General features: G+C 33.1%; 2 protein-coding genes and 1 long non-coding RNA gene across 4 annotated transcripts; 1 reads left to right on the forward strand and 2 right to left on the reverse strand.

Moving 5' to 3' along the window:
- Window positions 1–1,262: 1,262 nt before the first annotated feature.
- LOC104901957 (probable 3-beta-hydroxysteroid-Delta(8),Delta(7)-isomerase) lies at window positions 1,263–5,694 on the reverse strand. The gene is made up of 4 exons (XM_048634743.2): window positions 5,413–5,694; window positions 3,866–4,012; window positions 2,426–2,534; window positions 1,263–1,659 (listed from the first exon to the last, which is right to left on the reverse strand). The coding sequence occupies exons 1-4, from the start codon at window positions 5,558–5,560 to the stop codon at window positions 1,404–1,406; spliced, it is 660 nt and encodes a 219-aa protein (XP_048490700.1). The 5' UTR covers window positions 5,561–5,694; the 3' UTR covers window positions 1,263–1,403.
- Window positions 5,695–9,058: 3,364 nt separating this feature from the next.
- LOC104901958 (F-box/LRR-repeat protein At4g14103) lies at window positions 9,059–11,777 on the forward strand. Of its 2 annotated transcripts, XM_010689591.4 has the most exons (4): window positions 9,059–9,231; window positions 9,914–10,919; window positions 11,016–11,168; window positions 11,258–11,777. In XM_010689591.4, the coding sequence occupies exons 2-4, from the start codon at window positions 9,924–9,926 to the stop codon at window positions 11,573–11,575; spliced, it is 1,467 nt and encodes a 488-aa protein (XP_010687893.2). In that variant the 5' UTR covers window positions 9,059–9,231; window positions 9,914–9,923; the 3' UTR covers window positions 11,576–11,777. The 2 variants fall into 2 exon arrangements, with proteins under 2 accessions (XP_010687893.2, XP_048490884.1); XM_048634927.2 differs by lacking the exon at window positions 9,059–9,231 and having other exon boundaries at window positions 9,754–10,919.
- A 2,576-nt stretch (window positions 11,778–14,353) lies between these two features.
- On the reverse strand, window positions 14,354–18,730 carry LOC125492443 (uncharacterized). The gene is made up of 2 exons (XR_007269039.2): window positions 15,495–18,730; window positions 14,354–14,714 (listed from the first exon to the last, which is right to left on the reverse strand). It is a non-coding gene; the product is annotated as an uncharacterized LOC125492443 (long non-coding RNA).
- Window positions 18,731–20,971: the final 2,241 nt, after the last annotated feature.

The raw sequence follows: 20,971 nt of genomic DNA on the forward strand, positions 1-20,971 counted from the left end.
CATGAGCATAATATTTTTGAGTAAGAATTATGAAAAATCTTTTTTCTTAACCCAAAGAAAATTGGGACTTGAATAAGAAATATGAAACTAGAATAGATAAGAAGAGAAAGAAGAACCTTGAAATAAGAGAGTATGAATTTTTCAAAGTTTTTTTGTGGAAAAGATGGCTTAGGGTATGTGGCATTTATAGGAGTAGGATAGGTAGTACTTAATTTACAAAATTAAATAGTTTGCAACCTCTACCATAAATTAGGAGATTAATAAACCAAGATTTGTAACCTCAATCATAAATTTGAAAATTTTAGGAAACAAACCCCCCCTTCCCCATTTATGATGAATCCCGTAAAAATAATGGCTCAATATTTTATTTTTTTGGATTCTTGTTTTTGAAAACTTTTGACTAGTATTTAAAACCAAAAGCTTAACAAATTTAATTTTTGCGTCATCTCGCGCCAAAATAATTTTAAAACAAGTGAAATTACTAAAATCCCTTTTGCTTAACATATTTATTTTAGAAAATAAATATATTAATTGCTTGAATAAATACTAAAAAATACGGGGTATTACACAATTAATTTTAAGCATACTCGAGCACAGCTCCAACTCCACCGCATCAAGCTTGACGCGAGCAATGTACTTTTATGTTGTTGCATCTTTTCAAGTAGAGACTTTCACAATCTGATTCTGTGATATAATAGTTCCCAATGAGGAATTGCTAAAAAAACTTACACCGTTATGGATCCATACCATCTTTCTAATCATCGAAACTATGAAAATAAGAAAACTCATACAAAGATGAGAAGAAACCACCATTAAGGGAGACAAAAACTCTCACAAATGAAGAGAACTGAACAAAAGAAAGCAAATAAAAAAAGATAATAACACTAAAATCTAAAGAAAAGGGTCAGAAATAATCTAATTTTCGAAGAAATTATACTACTATTCCAGCCAAGAATTTTAAAACCCTAAAAATGAACCTAGCCAGCCAATATTATAAAACAAATAAAATAACTACTCCTTCCGTCCCGTAATATAGTGCCTACTCCATTTTTGGTGGGTCAAACTTTAAAATCTTTGACCGAATATTCTCATTTGTATATATGAAAAAGCATATTCATGTGGGATCTTGTTATATTTGTCTCAATGTGTAGTTTCATAATATCAAATTTTTATATAATACGGAATTGAAGATATTAAAGGTCAAAATTACGTCTTGAAGACTGTGTAAAAAAGAAACAAGCACTATATTATAGGACGGAGGGAGTATAAAAAAGTCTTATACAATAATTTCTATCTCAGTTGAGGACCTTCAACTAAGCAAGTCTTGAGTACAATCAAAGAAAAGATCACTTGCAACAAAACACGTACAAGTTACAGCATAACAATACAAATAACAACAAACTTCACTGGACTTTTCTCTTGTTTGTACCCTCAACTTCACAAATCTTTTTCCAAGATCTTATAATTATGAGCAATGGTATTACAGCCCAAGGGGAATTAGCTACAACGAAATATCCATAGAAGTAAAGTGGACTTGCGGAATATTGTTTGCCTTCTATGAATGGAGTCGTGAGAAATACAACCACCAAATACGACTCCCCTACACTTGCGACCAATTGGAGAACATTTTTATAGCACTTGTCAGTTGCTACAGCATACCTGCAAAAGTTGTACAATATGAGAAATCTTGTTATGCTTAGTGTCGTAAAATTTATTAGCCAAGAACTAAACTCTCTCCATCTCAAAATATAACTTTGTACTAATTTAGCTTGGTTTGATTATTATAATCAAACTCGTGTTGGAGGTGGAAATTCCCCAACTAAGATTCTTGAAAATGAGGATTTTCTTATCTTTTCCTCACTACTCTTGACTCATATGTGATTTTGGGCTGAATCAATCTATAAGTAATCAGAGAATGATATATACACTCTCTAATCTTACCATAAGAATGAAATAATTATGTACGTAGATTGTAGATGTATCAATGGGACTTGGGAGAACTCCTTTTGCTATAAGCACTAAAGAGTAACTAAATTAATTCATACACTATTTTTAAATTACACTATCTTCGTTAAATCATGCACACATTTAAATTATATTTGTACAATTTGAATTGGGAATATTTACTACACATGTACTTGTGAATGTAGGTTGATTTTCTGCGTAATATCCTTCTAGAAAACAAATAAGTAATAAATTCTAGGAAATAATGTCATTCAAGTTTTTCACTCCAAGCAATTGTTTCAAAAATTAAATAAAAAATTGTCCCCCCCAAAAAAGAACATAAAAGCGACTATATATGTAATAGAAGTATAAAAATGACATTTCTAGACTTACATGCTAATTAGCAGTTAATTAATCTCATCATTAATAACCAATAAAAAATAATAGGCCAAGATGGCGTGCTAAATTGTTAATCACTTACGCTGCTAAAAGGTGAGTTGGACCTAATATAAAGATTGAAAGTCCTTCAAGAGCTATTATTGTGGAATCATGAGAGAGATATCTAGAATCACCTTTAGTGTATTCTTTCCCTGTATAAGCAAAAAATTTAAGCTATATTAAAACACATATAAACAGTCAATAGAGACATGAGAAAATTTGTCAATGGTCTCCTACTAAAAATAGTTTAGAAATGAGTCATATTTTCCTTTCTTTAGAGTGTGTTTTTGTAACTTTCACCTTGAAGATGACCATCACTTATTTCTTGACTAAACTTTTATGCATGATGTTTTAGAAATAGTTAATATCAATGAAGTTTTTTCTCCCCCTTGCTATTGACAATAATGATCTTGCTTTCTTTTATTGAGTACTTTTGCAATCTAAAGTCTTGTTTGACTCTTAAGAACCTCAATTTCTATGCTATTTTCTGGTGATTCATTTGGTATGGGATAAATAGTATCACATTTTGTCAGGAAAACTTTTCTCCATTCAAATTAGGGGCTATGACTAAAGCTTTTCTGCATAATCTAGATTGTTCCTATTCTAATTTTTTCAATTTGGGATATAGTCAACAAGTTGTTCAAGAAGCTAAAAAGCTTGTGCATAATATTGGTTCCCCTTTCCTCTTGATTTATTAAACTTAATTTTGATGGTTCCAAGTTGGAATGGTAGCACATCTTATGGCTTCGTTATTAGAGATGCTGTGGGAAATCTTTTGCTTAGTGGTGCTAATGCCATTGTTGATAATAATTCTATTTTAGTTGCTGAGGCATGGGTCTAAGAGAAGGTATAAGGAGAGCTCTCTATCCGGGGGCTAAGAAAATTACTATTGAGGGTGATAATCTCTCAGTTATTCAAGCTATCAAAATATTCTGGAAAATTCTCTAGTCTATCAATGCTCTTATTACTGATGCAGCGGATGATTTGAGAAAATTTGATAAGTATAATAATCAGCATGTTTTTAGAGAAGGTAATACCGCTGCCGACTGGATGGCACATCATGGTCATTCCACTACTAATAATCTCTGTTATTGGTTTGAATCTCCTGATATTGCTTTTTCCAAGATCGTCCGTAAGGATGCTTTAGAGTGGCCTGTTAAGTGGGTTCCTTCCTAGTTTCTTTTTTCTGGCTTAAAAAAAAAATAGAGACATGAGGATCAAGGTTGGTCTAGCGGTTGTTCAACTCTCCTCCCATCCTTACGATATATGACAGTCGATAAGGGTCGATTCTCGCCCTTTGCAAAGCGGATCCCCTCCCCCTAACTCATCAATTTCAAGATGAAGTGACAACAACACGTATCTTTGCTTTTTATTCAAGCAGGTGTTAATTAATTAAAAAACCTACCAAGTTAAATTAGCAATATTATGGCTTAAAACATCCATTAACAAAAATAAAAACGTAAAAATTGTTAAAGAGGCGTACAAATTTCAGCAAAGATGCTTCCAGTCTTGTCCTGGTAGAAATATGGTCTGAAGACCAAGTATAACTCAAGGGTCAAATGCACAAGACCATTGTATGTTAACCAACACATGACCAACCTCTCCGCTTTACTTGCCTTTGAATATAGCCCTGTGTCACAAACATAAACTATTTGACTAAAAATGGTACAAATATAAAAAGCAATCATTGAAATTAAGAGATATAATACACGTTTGACAATGTACATTTGTATTGTTAATCTTTAATTACATATTAGTAAAAATTATCAGAGTTTAATTTTCCTAATGTACATAATGAGACGAATAAAACAAAACACCACATAATTATGTTTTATCTTATATACTGGAAAAAAAGAAAGATTTTCTTTATTTGTTAATATTGCCAAAATTAGGAATGGAAAGTCTATTTAGGACGAGGGAGTAATTACAAACTAATAATAATCCTAAATGTGTTACGACACCTATTGAGAATATAATTTTTTTTAAAAATATATCCAAATACTATTCTATTCTATCACAAATAGAGATGACAATGGGTAGGATCTGGACAGGGTCATCTAAGATTCAGATTCGTTTTTTAGGCAAGGATCCAAATTCTACTCGGATCCATTGGGTAATAAGAATGAGGATCCAGATCCTTATGGATCCTACGGGTTCGGGTCCTAAACGGATCCTTGTCTGTTTTGTTCAAAGTACCCTAATTTTCACAATAATAATTAAAGATTTTAAACAACAAAGTCATCTATTATCAACCAAAAATTACATTTAATTTATGAAAAATAACTATTGTAACCATTTACAAATTACAACTATTTAATTATCAAACTCTAGATTAAGCAACTATTTCTAAAAGATTAAAAATTATCCAGTAAATTCGCTCATTAATTAGAACAACGATTTGAAATTCAATCAAAAGTCCGTTATTACATGTAATAACTAATATTAAATAATAATATTTATTATTATAAAAAAGGTAAACGAATCCAAATCCGTTTTTTCAAAGGAGGATCCAGATCCTACTCAGATCCATAGGGTTCAAAATTCCATAAAAAATGAATCTGGATTCACGGATCAGGGTAGGGTCCATTACCCACTGCCAGTCAAACAAGCCAACTAAATGAATTTGGATGCAAGAATATTATGACTAGTACTATTCTATTCTATCACAGACAATATGTAAACAACACTACACTATACTGCTATAGAAAGAAGTATATCATGTTTTACTTCTACCCACGGTTAACTAGCTCGTTGATTTTGATCTTATGATGTATTAGTAGGTTACGTTATGATAAATTTTGATTCTAACACCTAGTTTAAGGCCATATCATTTCCACTAACAAACAATATTCAGTAAACTTTAGTTTTAAATAGTAAAAACTAAGTCAACTCTATGAAAACTTTAGTTTTAATCAGTAAAAAGATCGTATGTTTAGTGAAGAGCTGAAAATAAAGCAAATTAATCCAACAACAAATGAATTAGTATCATACGTTAAAATAAATACGAGTATAGTAAAAAAAAAAAGTCACCAGAGAGAATCCATGTGAGAGTGAAAACAATGATTGAACCAGCAGCAAAATAAGTGACGATGGTTAGTGAAGAGAGAAAATTAGGTGTAAAATCTGGTAAATAAAGATCTTTCGGAAAATAGGGATGAATATGAGTTTGACCCTCCATTTCTGTGATCTTATTACCCAGATACTTTTGGATCTTCTCTTTTTACACAGAAAAAAAGAGAGGGAGAAAAGAGAAAGAGAGAGAAGTTGGCAGCTGATTTAGTATTTCCTTTTGGCTCACAACATTACTATAATAAGGTATTCCTCAGGTAGGGCAACTCCAAAGAGAAGTTGACAGCTGATTTAGTGTGTTATTTTGGCTCACAACATTACTATAATAAGTAAGAGGTGGCTTTGTTTGGTGGGTCTTCGTGCCATTTTATTGGAGAAATTAAAGAGCTTGTTTGGTTAACCTTCAAATATATGGAAAATTAGAATTCTTAGGAACTACTCCCTTTGTTTTTTTTTATTGTTCTCACTTAGAATCTTGGCACTATTCATACTTAGAGAGAATCTTCTCAATCTTTTTCAATTTATAAGACAAAATATAGTCATGTGGGGTCTTGTTTGATTCGTCTCAATTAGTACGTTATTAATAATTCAATCGTTATAATTTTTACTAATATATAATAAAAGATATTTAAGTTCAAAGATGTGCATTGGGAGATGTGCACAGGAAAATGAGAAAGATAAACAAAAACAGAGGGAGTAGGTATATGTGTTGTTGTTTGGTTGGCAAAAACATGCGAAGTAACACTTTCTAGGAAGTTCTATTTCCTACAAAATGGAGGAAATAACTTACCTAGGCTCCCATCGGTAAGTGGAAATTCCCACGGGAAATAGAGTTTCCCATGTTCAACCAAATAAAAAAAATGCACTTCCTAGGAAATGAAATTTCACGGGCAATGCAAATTCAAGGGAAGCTATACTTTCCAACTTCAACCAAACGACCCCTAAGTGGATTGACCTAGTTCGAAAGATTCTGGAGGTGGCATCATAGATTTTGGTTGTATTTTTTAGGGCCCTTCGTTATCGTTTTTTGTTTTTTGAAAACTAAAAACCAAAAATAGAAAATAAAAGTGATTTTTCACTTTTTAGTTGTCAGTTTTCAAAATCATCATGTTCTCAATAAATTTGACTAATTTTTTATTCATTATAGGACATATATCATACGACTTTAAAAATCAAAAAACCAAAAAAAGAAAACTACAATAATAGCAAATGGGCCCTTAAATATTTGTTTTATTTTGATTATGTTGTTTCTAATTTGTTTATGCTTTTCCCGCTTGCTTGTTTGGGGTTGCGTCCCTTTTATTAAAAAAAAAAGATTGATCAAAGTTAAAATATAAAGATGATATTCATATGTTATCTGTAGTATGTTTTGAGTATGTTTATTGTAATATGTACTTAGAGTTTATTATAGCATAAATAGTATTTCATCCGTTCCATAATAGAGTGTTTCTTCCGATTTGGATGTTCCTATATTGTTTGTTTTTATTATTGATTATGCAATTTTTCATGATCTATATGGAAATGGTGTCCCTATCAATTATTTGCTTCTTGAAAATTGCTTTTTGCTTCATTTATTCTACCCAAGGTTTGAATTAATCATGCATGTAATGTCCTACTAATTATTCTCTATTCTCTCTCCTAAAATCAGCTTTTTTCACACAACATGTATTTTAATAAACAAACACTTTTCAAATCCCTATTACTTATTTAATTTATGTGAAAAAAATAGTATCAAGCACTTTATTGGACGAAAGGAGTATAACTTTTACGATATATGAACGTGTTTTCTTAAACATATTAATTATCTATTACTATGTAATGTATGGTAACTCATCAAAAATATTTCATATTGTTAATACCAAAATTTTGTCATTATTAATGGTACACTGGAAGCTCAAATTATGAAATATTTTGAAAATTAAATTATTATCATGAGAGTATTTTCGACATAATTATTGATTGAAAATAGAAATAAGACTTATATTTTGTAGAAGTGATCATGGGCTGGGCCAAACTTTGACAAAAAAAAGTAGCCAGTTTCGGCCAAAGTCGCGGGTCCGGCAAAAATTGCATCAAAACCTGTTATTCGGACCGGACCTAGCGGGCTTTTCAAACCGATCGAACTTTGGCCTATTTTTCCAAATTTATGTTGTATGTGACTCGATTTGCCCAAAAATCGGGTCGGGCCGAAAAATCATCCCCAAAATCTGCCCATTTTTTAGCCGGATTCAATCTTTCATATTACTCCCTATGTCCCAATTTAGTTGCTACATTTGCTTTATCACAATTTACGATAGGGGTGTTCGCGGTTTGGGTTGGTGCGGTTTGGGATGTAACCCAATCCAAACCGCAAATACACGGTTTGATATTTTTGCCAACCAAACCACACCGCAATTTTTCCCAAACCGAACCGCGCAATACAGTTTGGTGCAGTTTGGTTTGCAGTTTAACTATTTTTTCCTCCGCGACATTAATTTTGTAATTTAAGAGTAAAAAAAATTTGTTAATAAGGGTCCAAATAGATATGAAGTTGACTTCATAATTAAACTTAAATAATGATTTATCAAAAGTGTTAAAGTTCTTTACCTCAAACTTCTTTTTTTAGTTTTATACTTGTATGCCACCTTGTCAAGTGTATTTATTTTAAAAAAACATATAAAATTGCAATTTGCGGTGCGGTTTTGGTTTACAAAAATTAAAACCCAACCCAAACCGCAAACTGCGGTTTGCTTGAAATCATAACCTAAACCGCAATTTTAAAACCACAAAAAACGATTTGGGTTGCGGTGCAGACCGCACTCTGAACAACCCTAATTTACGAGATGTAACTTCAAACACCAATATCTTGAGTTACATATATGAAAAAATTATATATTTGAAAAATACGAATTGGGACGAATCAAACAAGATTAAACATGACTATATTTTTCCTTATATATATAGAGTAAAGATAGTCAAAGTTATGACGTGAATAGTACCTACGGTCAAAATGTACCAACTACATTGGGACGGAAGGAGTATTTTGGAACATCGTATATGGAGACAAGGAGTAGAAGTAAGTAAACTAATATTTTTTAAAAAGGATTACATATAAATTCCTTGAACTTTAGAAACCTCTGACTTTCACTCTGACTCTCACTCGTACTATGACTTCACTCGAATCTATCCTGAAAGCTCGTTCCAGGTTCTTTTACATCTTTTTCCTTAGATTAATCTAATTGTTTAGACGATATTTTCTTGCGATTTTGAAGATCTACTTCATGGATTATTCATGCGACTGATTTTATGCGGTTGTTATTGTTTGTTTCATGAATTCAACTTACTTATTCTTTATCTCATGTTATTTGATGTTTTTAGGTATAATTTGGATATTATAAACTTATTGAGTCGAATTCTTGGTATAAGTTTCGTAGTTCATGTTTGTTCCATGGAACCAAATAATAAGAATATTTATGTTACAATTTGTAGTTTCACATACTTTCATGCAATGCAGCAATGCAATATGTTCATGTTTGTTTCATCAAATCACTTTTTTTTATGGTTGTGACTGAAAATCTGGAATGAATAACCTCCTGCCCTGGCTTCAAGTCACTTGCTTTCTGATCATAAGTTGGATGAAACTAACAAAACAAACGATTAATGAGAAAAAGGGATATCATATTCTATAGAGATCTCCGTGATTGGTTAATCCTAGCGCCAGATAATTAATTCAAGGCATAGTTCAACAAGGTGGATACATTGATTGTGGTTAAGGAGAAAGAAGGATATCAAATTCATAAGGTGGGAGATTTCCCAACTCTCCAATTGTATCATATGCTAACTGTTTCGGTATCGAAAACGGTGCCGGACCCTTTGAGAGTTGTCCGACAGGAGATGGATGTCCGTGAGGGATCTGCAACAATGACAAACGTGAGCTACCCTCGGGGGTGTTTCGAGGAAACCCCCTCCGACGCTCAAGTCAGCTAAATGCTCAAGAGGATTCTAGAGAGAGAGCTTAGAGAGAGAGAGATAGGCTATTTTTAGTATGAGAGAATGTACCTGCAGGAATAGTACTGGATGGCTATTTATAGGCGTACTATTCACCTGACAGGGCGTATAATCTTGTGACACTTGTACTGTTGTGATTAATCTGTCAGAGGAAAGATTCCCTCTACTTTGTCGTTTTCCATGACCGTGACGGCAATCTCGGCCCGAATGATGAATTAGGATTGGTCTCCCTTTTGCGAGCCCACGTCACTTTGGTTTGCTCTCGGCCAATATGCAATGTCCGCTAGCAAACTTGGGTCACACCCATACACTAACCATTGGTAGAACCAAGAGCTCACCAACCCAAAAGTTTGATTATTTTCGTGTAGAGGGAGTACTTCCTTGACCCTTACTGTACTGCTATTAGCCTATTACTATGAATGTGACCAGTTCTGTGTAACTGTTGTAATTTTTTTCATTTTTATTTTTGCTTCAGGAATCCAGTCATGGGATTCTGTGATGCGACGAAGCCTCGCAAACTAACGAAGGATAATGATGGTCTGGCTATACTCATAGAAGATAGGATCAGCAGTTTACCAGACGTGTTATTAGCTGAAATACTTTCACTCCTTTCCACTAAGGATGCTGTTGCTACAAGTGTTTTGTCTACACGGTGGAGGTATGCTTATACATGGGTAGCATCCCTTGACTTTGACGACTCACCTATCTCTCATTGTGTGCAGTATCCACATATGAAAGATATATTCCCTGTTTTCAAGATATTTGTTGATAAGGTATTGGAAGCCTTTCAGTCGTCTGAAAATATATCCACTTTTAGGCTTCACTTTGGCCGAAGTAAATGTTGTGATAAGCTAAGTAGATGTGAAAAACATTGTTTTCCTGATGTGGAACCTGTGAATCTTAGTACCTGGCTGTGTTTTCCCTTAACCCACGGGGTTAGGAAGCTTGACATTTGTGCTCATGTGAGGGAACCTCACGCGCTGCCTTCTGCCATTTTTACTTGTCAAACACTCGAGGTGTTGAAGCTCAATGTGAATCTCGACCTTGAACTTCCATTGTCACTGTGTTTGCCGAACTTGAAAGAGTGCCATCTCACTTTGAAAGAGTTTCCTACAGATAAATCTGTGCTGAGTAGTTTAGTTTCGAGCTGTCCTTCCCTTGAGCAACTGGATTTGCTTGGAATCTGGCTCCCAATTTATACCATTAAAATTCGCTCAACCTCTCTTCGTAGGTTATCTCTACGTAATTATCTTTGGGAGTGCCCAAGGCAAAAGGTTGTACTTGATGTTCCGAACTTGGAGTACCTACTGTATGATGAAGTTGCATCTTGGAATCTCACCAGCCATTTTAGTGCTCTTGTTGAAGCTCAAGTTAATATTTCTTGCCCCCCTACTTGTCAAGATGAAGTTGAAAGTGTACTTAGCCTTGTAAGCCCATTGGCTAATGTTCAGCGGTTGTATCTGATGCGAGGGTGTGTAGAGGTTTGTTTTGGATTTCTTTCATCCTTTAGTATGTGCTTCAAAAATACTGGTTTTATGTCAATGCTATCAACTGATGCTTTCATCAACCTGTTTCAGGTTTTGTCCTTGTCTAATTTTGAGCATCAGCTCCCTAACTTTCATAATCTGAGACATTTGCAGCTGGGTTGTGAATACCATGTTTATTGGTATAAAATGTTGATGGAGCTGCTAAGGTGTGCACCTTTGCTAGAAATACTCACTTTCACAGAGGTAAGTGTGCTGTGCTTTTCCTATTCCAAAATTTCAAAATTGATTTCACCTCTTATTTTAGACACAGGTCCTTTAATTTTTTTTCTCAGGGAATCATAGACCATGTTCTTAGATATGAGGCAGAGGAGTACCCGGAAATGTCTAAGTTGGAATGCGAGTCATGGAGTGGAAGTCAGATAATCCCATCTTGTTTGCGATCTCATCTAAAAAGGATTGTAATAAACGACTACGAAGGGACAAAATGGGAGCTGGAAATGGTTAAATATTTTCTCAAGAACGCATCAGTTTTGGAGGAACTGGTTGTAACTTGTCATGAATCAATGGCGATGGCAGACAGGATATCGCTGGGGAGCACATTTCAGAAGTTATCAAGAGCCTCGATGGCTTGTTCAGTAAAAGCTGAATGATTTTAGGACTTATAACATACGTACACTGCAGTGGTTAGAATAAGCAGCTTAGCAGCGTTCATAGCTATCTTATTGTATCTGTAGAATTCTAACAGGCCAGTGTTCTCTTCTGTATTTTTGGTCATTCATAATTGTAGTACATTAGATTTATGTCCAGTATGTTGAATAATAATTATCAATATGATTATGCAGTTTACGTCTAGTATCTCTTGTAGTTTTGACTACATAGCTAAGGCTTTACAGTTCAAATCTGTAACTTTCTCCCGTCCTAGCTAGTCTGGGATCATATTTCTTGGTGTCTGGTTTCAGAAATTTTTAGTGGATGTGTTTCTAACCATATGATAAATCTGTGGAAACAAATGAAGTCTGCTACGACGAGAGGCTTGTGGGCACTTCAGGATGTTGCTGCGGAATGCAGACTGAATTGGTGTCGCACCACGCTCCTGAAGTATAACTGTGCTCTCTTTGTTGCCAGGTGAGTTTCCAGCTGGAGTACTGCTGATGCATTTGTGATAACATCCACTTGTGGTGAAGTTTGAGGAGCTTTTCATGAATATTTCTAAATGGTCGACACTCTTAAAAACAATGTCAAATATTCTATAATATGGATCTGTAACAACTTCTATTTTTGTTACCAGTCCACCACTCCTTGTTGCTGTAAATGCTGGCTAAACTGATTTGAATTGCTGCCTTATTTGGATGCCAGAAACTAGACATGGTGGAAGGTGTTGACTGCAAATTTTTTGTGGTTTGCTAGCGGCATTCTTGTTGGCATTTTCCTATCGAAGGTACTGTCACCCTTATATTGAGGATCATCATTGATTGTCTAGTCTTCCTCCGCAGTTCTGTATTACTTAACTGGTTAGCAGTCTTTGTTCAAAGATGTTGCTTCTGCGGTTTTAGTTCAATGTAAACTGTATGTTAGACCTTTTCTTGATTTGTGAAAATAGTATGTTAGACCTTGGTGCACGGTCCAGCAACATAACACCACATTGAAATTTAGTCCAACTCTTTCTTACTTGATTCAATTTTCATTTTGTCTGCTACATTAACGAAGCAGTCTCCCATCTTTTTTCTGAACAAGCTTTCTCAAGGTTTCAAGAATCAAATCTCCATCAAAATTTGCTGAATTTCATTTCCTTCTTCTCTTGTAAAGTTTATTGTTTTCGAGAAATTTTTTCAAGTTTTTAGCTTGATTTGTTGCTTGCTTGTATCGCTAATTCGCAATATTTTAGTTCAATTTTGCTCTTTGATTACTTGTATCATGATCTTCACTTTTTATTTTGAAGAACTTATGGTGTTTGCTAATGATATTCAATTTGCATTTGAACTTTTATGGTTTTTCTTTGAGATTAATTATGCTTATTAGGTGCTCCTTTCTACTTTAATTTGTTGTGTGATTGTTCTTGCTTGTGCTTTTGATGTTGTTTTTTCAAAGAATATAAGCTCTCTTATTGATTTATAGATTCAAAATATATTTCTAGGATTCGTATTTGCATTTCGTTAATGTGCCATTTTTGCTAAGTTAAACTGATTTTTGCTCGTTTTAACTTTCTGTTTGTACCTTAATTTATTTTTACTCTTGAACTTAATTTGTCTAACACGACTACATTTCTAGGTGTAGATAAGAGTAGCCTCCCACAGTTCTTTAATGGTATCTTCAATGCCATAACTAATTGATTGAATTAGTACATGGTTTTTTTTCTTGAATGATTCCTTGGTGGATTAACATTTGCACTATGTTTTGATACAAGGATTTGGAGGGAAATAAAGGGGGAGGAAGATGATTGTGTTCATTTTCTATTGTTTGGATAATTAATGGATTAAAGCTAGGATTTTTTGGTTAAAACACCCTTACGTTTGGTGATTTTTAAAACAATCCCCCTTTTATTTTTTTTTTTTAAAAATGAACCACCAAACGTTTTATAAAAATTTTGGTTGCACCCCCAAAACCTAACTTCCGTCAAATTAAGACGTTTGTGGGGCCCACTTGTGCTATTATATAACAACCACTTTATCCCAAATCAGCATACTCCCTCTCTCACAACGGTCATTTTGCGATACACCCAAATTGAAGCTGGTAATCCGAATTTTCGAACGGAAAATTGCAATTCCACTCTCAATTGACAATTCCTGACATCCTTCAAATCAAGTAAGTGTTACATTCATTTCTATGCATTAAATTTTGGGTAATTTTGCGATTCTAGGGTTTATTTGCTACAATTAATTTGGGTTAATTGTTGAATTAGGGTTATGGCAACCAAATGCAATTGTCGAATTCCTGCTAAGATTTTGAGGTCATGGACGCATGACAATCCTGGGAGGAGTTTCTATGCCTGCAAATTCTCAGATGTTCATACTAGAAGAGAAGGGTGTGGATTCTTTAGATGGGTTGAGAAGAACCAGGAGGAGTGGCAGAAGGTGGTCATTAATGAACTGGTGCTGGAGAAGAGGTTGTTGACACATGAAGTAACGTTTTTAAAGAGTGAAATTGCAAGGATTCAAGACACTAAGCCAAAGGTGGAAAATTTGGTGCTGTTGAACAAAAAATCAGGGGCATTACAAAGGCAATATGCACCAAAAAATTGTGGATTTATGACTGGATTGTTTGTTGGGGTAGTTGCAAGTTTTTAAATTTTATTCCTTATTGTTAATGTAATGTAGAATTAGTGGAAGGTTGTATTGGTTAGTGGTTAGTTTTAGTTGTTGTTGTAGTTTAGTGGTGCAATATATTAGTAGGCTGTATCTTGACTAACTCTATTAATGAAGATGATGCTATTTGGTGAATTTAAAAGTCTTCATTTCATTGCACACATAACTAATTAACTGTCATAGTACACAACATAACATAAAGGATAAATGAGTTACATAACATGAACTTAATGTTTCTCACTAGTCTAAAACACTATTACAAGATTAATTGTCCACAATTTTAAGCTGTCTTCTTCAGTGACTTAGTTGGCAACTTGGGTCTTGGTGCTGCCTTAGAGGACTGAGACAGAGATATTGCAGGGCCCTTGCTTGGCTGCTTGGTGGTTGTACCTTGACTGCTTGATGCTTGACTTGATAGTGGAGGAGGACAGGAGTGGTTTTGTGACACAGATTCAGCCTCATTCACAGAAGGAGCAACATAATTCATCTGTTGAACAAACAAAAAATGGAGATTAGTTTTGTATTTGTATTTGTGGGTATGGGCTGTGAGCAGGACTTCAGGAACATTTGGGCTGTATAAGACATGGGCTTTGGTGGTGAGAAAGACACAAACTTGGTCCTAAATGACGGCACAGCTATTTGAGGTTTAGGTTCATCAATCACATACAACACTAGTTTTTCATGAATGTCCCTACTTTGGTAAAACTCTTCAAAATCACTTTCACTCTCAATTTTTTTCCTGCCATTTGTCATTTCCATTCTAGGATTCTTATACCACAAACTGAAATTTTCACCACTTGTTAAATTCAGTTTTTTCTGTGATTGCATGACATAACCTCTTATTGTTGCCATGTTCAACTCTCTAGAGCTCACACCTTCCCTCATACAAATTTGACCCCCCACATAAACAGATTTACCAGCAACCAGTCTAAATTTACCACCCAAATGCACAACCAGCACCAGATGAGTAGGATTACACCTAGAATATTTGAGCAACAACAAATTAGCAATTACAAAAGGGGGGTTCAAGTACTTAAGTCAAGTGAGTTCAATAATGACACAATTGTTAATTTTTAACCAAATGACAGTACAAATTACACTTGGGTTACAATAACAAGCAAATTTCAAAGAACCATTTTTTAGCATAAACAAGCAATAAAAAAATTAGGGCTTCTAAGCACCATTACAGTAATCCAAAAAACCAGCAATTAAAAAATCTTTTTTGCTTGAAAATAAAGGTAATTTCACCCAAAGCGCAGTGAATTACCTATTTTGGGCACCATGCTCTTGTTTTACCGTCAGTAAAAGTTTCCCCTTTTCTGTCATTGTACCAGTCTCCATGCTGACGAGAGAGAGAGTGTGTGCTAGATGAGAGAGACTGAAAGAGAAGATGAAAAGGATTAGATGATGACAAGAGAGAGAAGATGAATATTTGACTGAACCAAGGGAGAGAGATGAAATCAGAGGACGAAGGAATTGAATGAGAGAGATGAAGAGGTTAGTTGAAGGGTTTTATCACCCAAGGATACAAATGTCATTGCACGAAACATTTAGGAGGGAAAATGGAAAAAGAGCCCCACAAACGTCTTAATTTGACGGAAGTTAGGTTTTGGGGGTGCAACCAAAATTTTTATAAAACGTTTGGTGGTTCATTTTAAAAAAAAAAAAACAAAAGGGGGATTGTTTTAAAAATCACCAAACGTAAGGGTGTTTTAACCAAAAAATCCTTAAAGCTAAGTAAAGGTTGTAATTTGGAAAATATATATATCTGTGCGTTGCTATCTCATGGACACGAAGGTAAATGTAATCTCAATAAAGGTTGATACAGGAAGGAAAATGATTGTATGTGTTCATTTTTTTTTATTCCTCTAGTATAGTTGTACTAGCCGATGCTTCTACTGTAGATTCTTTATTCTGTCTTCTACTTAATGCATATAGACCAGGTCCCAACTCACCAAGAACTAAGGAATGACTCAGGGTGCGTTCTGTTCAACTTAAAAAATTAAGTTTCAGGTCCAATAAGTCCAGATAAGTTCAGATAAGTTTTGATAAGTTCAGATAAGTTTTGATAAGGTCTAATAAGGGCAATAAGTTCCAATAAGGTCTAATAAGGTCCAATAAGTTCCAATAAGGTCTAATAAGGTCCAATAAGTTCCAATCAGGTGCAATAAGTTCCAATCAGGTCTAATAAGGTCCAATAAGTTCCAATCAGGTCTAATAAGGTCCAAATAGTCAATGTTTAATAAACATTTGTATTATTGTCCATTATTTTGTTATTCATAATTTCATATCACTATTAGCTGATTATGTTATTATTAGAATTTTAATTAAAGTACCACAATGATTATATAGTATTATACTTGTATTAGTGTCTATTATTTTATTATTTATTTGTATTATGTCTATTATTTTATTATTTATTTGTATTATGTCTATTATTTTATTATTCATATTACTATTAGCTGATTATGTTATTATTAGAATTTTTTATTAAAGTACCACAATGTATAGTATTATACTTGTATTATTGTCTATTATTTGATTATTCATATTGCTATTGAATAATATTATAATCATGGTCAAATAATTAAGGTTAACAATAATAATAATAATAATAATAATAATAATAATTACATATAATAATATTAATAATAATTACATAATAATAATTAAGGTTAACAATAATAATAATAATAATAATAATAATAATAATAATTACATAATAATAATTAAGGTTAACAATAATAATAATGATTATTAATTTTTTGATTTTCTACTAGTGTTTTAGAAACATAATCTTAACTGGTGCATAATCCTTAGTAGAAACTAATCTTAACATAATTTTAACTGGCTCTACTGCTCTAGTTTGTAATGTTTTTCTAATGTAATAACTAATAAACTAAAACCAAAAAGATAATAATTTGAAACATAGCATGCATGAAAGGCTTAGTTAATATATTTAAAATCAAAGATAATGGTGTTTATAAAGATGGTGTTCACAGTACCTCAATCTTAACCACTAGGTCAAGACATTCTTGGTTAACCAGATAGCATTATCGTAGGTATATAATATTTTATATTTAGTATACTAGGGGTGTAAGTTTGTTGGACTAGATTGGACTTTGCCAAATCCAAATCCAGTCCGATGTTTTTTGGACTCGAGAAATTGAGTCCAAGTCCGATCCAAATATTTTTTGAGTCCAGTCCAATCCAATCCGATAATTTTTTCTTGAGTCCGAATCCAGTCCAGTCCAATCCGATTATTATATCTTTTTTCCCGATTTAGATTCAATGATACACAACGTTTTTTGCGATGCTTGAGCATTTTACATCTGATTCAATTATCAATATCCAAAAATTAGATTGAAAGCTTAAATTAAAGTAAAATACTATGAATAAAAAGTTGAATTAGATGCTTACCTTGATCTAAGTTGAGAGGAAGCAGAGAGACTGAGAATTAATCTGAGGGAGAAATAGAGAATGCGAGAGTCGAGACAGCGAGGTAGAAAGAAAATGAAGAGTAGGAGGAAGTGAGTAGTAAGGACTGAGGAGTGAAGTGAGATAGAATTAGTCGGCTACTAGCCTACTAATGCAGTATTGCTAGTATAATTTACTTATTTAACAAATGGAGCTAAGTGCAATAGTCTGGCCCCAAGTAAAACTGTCTGGCGCTAGTTGAAATATTTAGAGAGGGAAGGTTGAAAACTCCAAAATTTTAAAAATAGTATCAATTTTTTTAATATATACATTATATATGTATTAAATATATATTATATATAAAAATATTTCTGGATTGGACTGGACTTATTGGACTGCAAAGGGATGAGTCCAAATCCAGTCCAAAAATATTTGGACTCGAAAATTTGAGTTCGAGTCCAGTCCGAAAAATTTTCAGTCCAGTCCAGTCCGACAAGTTTGGACTGGACTGGACTGGATTGGACTCTTGACTTTTCGTAGTCCGCTTACACCCCTATAGTATACGATACATCATTTATGTTTTGTATTACTCTTTCATGATTGTAATTTTTTTTCATTTTTGAAGAAGGATCGAACTGTGTGGACTTCGACGTCCGTATATGTTACGTTTGCGGATACCCAACAACTACCTACTCAATTAATGGTATATATATATATTTCCTCCGTTTCTATATGGTAATATTATTTTTGTTGGGAGCTCTAAGGCTATGTTTGGCAACACTGACTGAAATGAAGCTGAAACTGATAAGCTGGCTGAAAATGATGAGGTAGCAGCTGAAACTGTTAAGGTGCTGAAACTGATAAGCTAGCTGATTGCATAACCTGTTTGGTAATATTATTTATGACTGTAGCTGAAATATCTTTTTAAACTTAAAAACATAAAAAGAAAATATCTTTTTAGGCTTAAAAAGATAAAAAGAAAATAATAATAAAAAAGAAAATTCAGCACCTGATCTCATAAGCTATATTTTACTCCAACTCCATTTCAGTCAAATTTTGGACTTAAATTTTATTTAAGTTCCTCCACCAAACACCACTTAAAAAGAACAGACCATTAATCAATAAATTTTTTTAATAAAATTTTGTATATCATATAAATTTCAATTATTTTTTATCATTTTATTTCGGTCGAGGTTAAATTTTTCCGCCTTTGGTCCTTCTATATAATAGATCGTTGTAACTTTATTTGTAATTTCTTTATTAATAATTTAATTGTGCATCTTTTCAATTTTTTTTCTGGTTTTGGGATTGACATATTAAATGATCAAGTACTTACATCCTTATTTTAACGTCTCTTTCAAAAATTTCGGACCAAAAAATTGTTTTTTTTCGGTCTAGACCGAAAATAAAACATTAAAATAAGTTGCACTTAATCAGGACCCTAATATGTATGCTCGCCCTTGAGCCTCCAAAATCTCATAAACGGGGCGGACTGATATGGATGAGAGCACTTTTACTGTGAGATGAAGAGGACAATAACCGATGAAGGATCCATAAGCAGAGGTGTCAAGAAAATAAAGCAGAAATATCCAGGGTTGTCCGATGGGGTTTCGTAAATTTTTTTTGGAATTTGGATAATGGAAGGTTGTCGATCGATTACGTGACCATCATAGCCATCTCTGCTAGGGTTCCGGTTCCCGGTTGGTGTCTGACAAGAGGTATAAGAATTTAGTTTTGACTATAACAACATTAATAGTACAATATAATATTAGTCCTATAAATAGTAATACCTGTTGCCTTGTTGGATAATTTTTGGAAGTTAATAGTCATGCTTATAGTATACTGTATAACGATGGGGTTTCGTAAATTTTTTTTTGAATCTAGGTGATGGAAGGTTGACGATCGGTGAGAATCATAGTCATATCTGCAATGAGGTATAGAAATTTTGTTTTGAAGATAACAACAGCAATACTACAATACAAATATTAGTCATGCTTGTTGGATAATTCGGAAGTTAATAGTCATGCTTATAGTACGATTTTTGTAACTAGTCAGATTATGTTGATGTATGTTATCTAGAGTTTTGCTCATATATGCAATTCCCAATTGGCCTCTTTCTTGACCTTGGTAATTCCCAGGCATATTGGGTTGTTTTCTTTTTTTAACTTGTTAGTTGTTATCTTTTTCTTTAATTTCCTACCGATACTTTTTTTTAATTTGTTTTTATATTTTTCTTGAATTTCTGAAAAATCGCAAAAAATTACAAGAATTGTAAAATTTCAAAAAACATGCAGAATTGCACAGACTGACCCGAAACACTATAGTCCGGTTTTATATTATGAAGCATTCGTTTTCAAATTAAAATTGACTTCCAAATTTTTTTATATTCAATCTATCTCACTTCTCAAGCAAGCATAGGCTAGCAATCTCAAACACGCACAAAATCTCTCGTCTCACAACATCTCTCTCTAAAATTGTGGCTTAAAAGAGCTGGTGATTCAAGGGCGTGCTACATCTTGCTTTTCGAATCAATCAAAAGTGGTACGTTTCTAAGATATCAAAGATAAGTATCAAATTTTCGCTCTAAAATGCACTCACTAATCACTATCAGTTTAATTAATAAGGGCATTTTAGATATTTTAAAGCCTGAATTTCTCTTCAATTAACGTCAATCAACAATAAATAATTGAATTGTTTCGATAAAAGAAAGTTGACAAAGATAATTCACATCATGCGGATTGTTACAATCGAAACAAATTTGACGGAATTAATCAATAAGGGGATGAGATCTACATTTATTTTTCGAAGAGTTTTCATGGATTGCAATATTTTCCTTTACTATTTTTAGACACTTAATTAAGGTTGTAGTGTTGTACTTCACTTCTTTCTTTACTAGTTGCATATGCACGCTATGCGTGCGTCGACAACTTTATGTAGGTATATATAATGGACATGTTTTTTTTATCTAAAATTATTTTGGTAGTGATGTAAATTATTGAGATTTTTTTTGTAGATGTTATTATCTTTTAAAATTAAAGGTGAATGATTTTTAACTGTTCAATACCCTCTGAAAAATTTGGTCGATAATTTAATAATTTCTTTTAAACGACTTTAATATAGTTATTTAACAATTATATATATATATATATATATATATATATATATATATATATATATATATATATATATATATATATATATTAATAAACCATATTATTTGAACTTTATAAATATGAAATATTATATTATCATGATATATTGCTAACTTTTTTTGGTTGAAGATTCTAATTGATACTTGATTTCGTGAATTGATTGTGTCAATCTAGT

This window comes from Beta vulgaris, chromosome 8 (assembly GCF_026745355.1).
Source record: "Beta vulgaris subsp. vulgaris cultivar EL10 chromosome 8, EL10.2, whole genome shotgun sequence".
In the NCBI taxonomy this organism is placed as follows: Eukaryota; Viridiplantae; Streptophyta; class Magnoliopsida; order Caryophyllales; family Amaranthaceae; genus Beta; species Beta vulgaris.

Excerpts from the sequence above, each read along its gene's own strand:
- LOC104901958 (XM_010689591.4), top strand. The coding sequence starts at position 9,924 with ATGGGATTCTGTGATGCGACGAAGCCTCGCAAACTAACGAAGGATAAT. Across the intron at positions 10,920-11,015 it reads TGATGCGAGGGTGTGTAGAG|GTTTTGTCCTTGTCTAATTT; the intron begins GTTTGTTTTGGA and ends AACCTGTTTCAG. Across the intron at positions 11,169-11,257 it reads AAATACTCACTTTCACAGAG|GGAATCATAGACCATGTTCT; the intron begins GTAAGTGTGCTG and ends TTTTTTTCTCAG.
- LOC104901957 (XM_048634743.2), bottom strand. The coding sequence starts at position 5,560 with ATGGAGGGTCAAACTCATATTCATCCCTATTTTCCGAAAGATCTTTAT. Across the intron at positions 4,013-5,412 it reads TCTCACATGGATTCTCTCTG|GGCTATATTCAAAGGCAAGT; the intron begins GTGACTTTTTTT and ends TTTGTGACACAG. Across the intron at positions 2,535-3,865 it reads AAGCATCTTTGCTGAAATTT|GGAAAGAATACACTAAAGGT; the intron begins GTACGCCTCTTT and ends TTGCTTATACAG.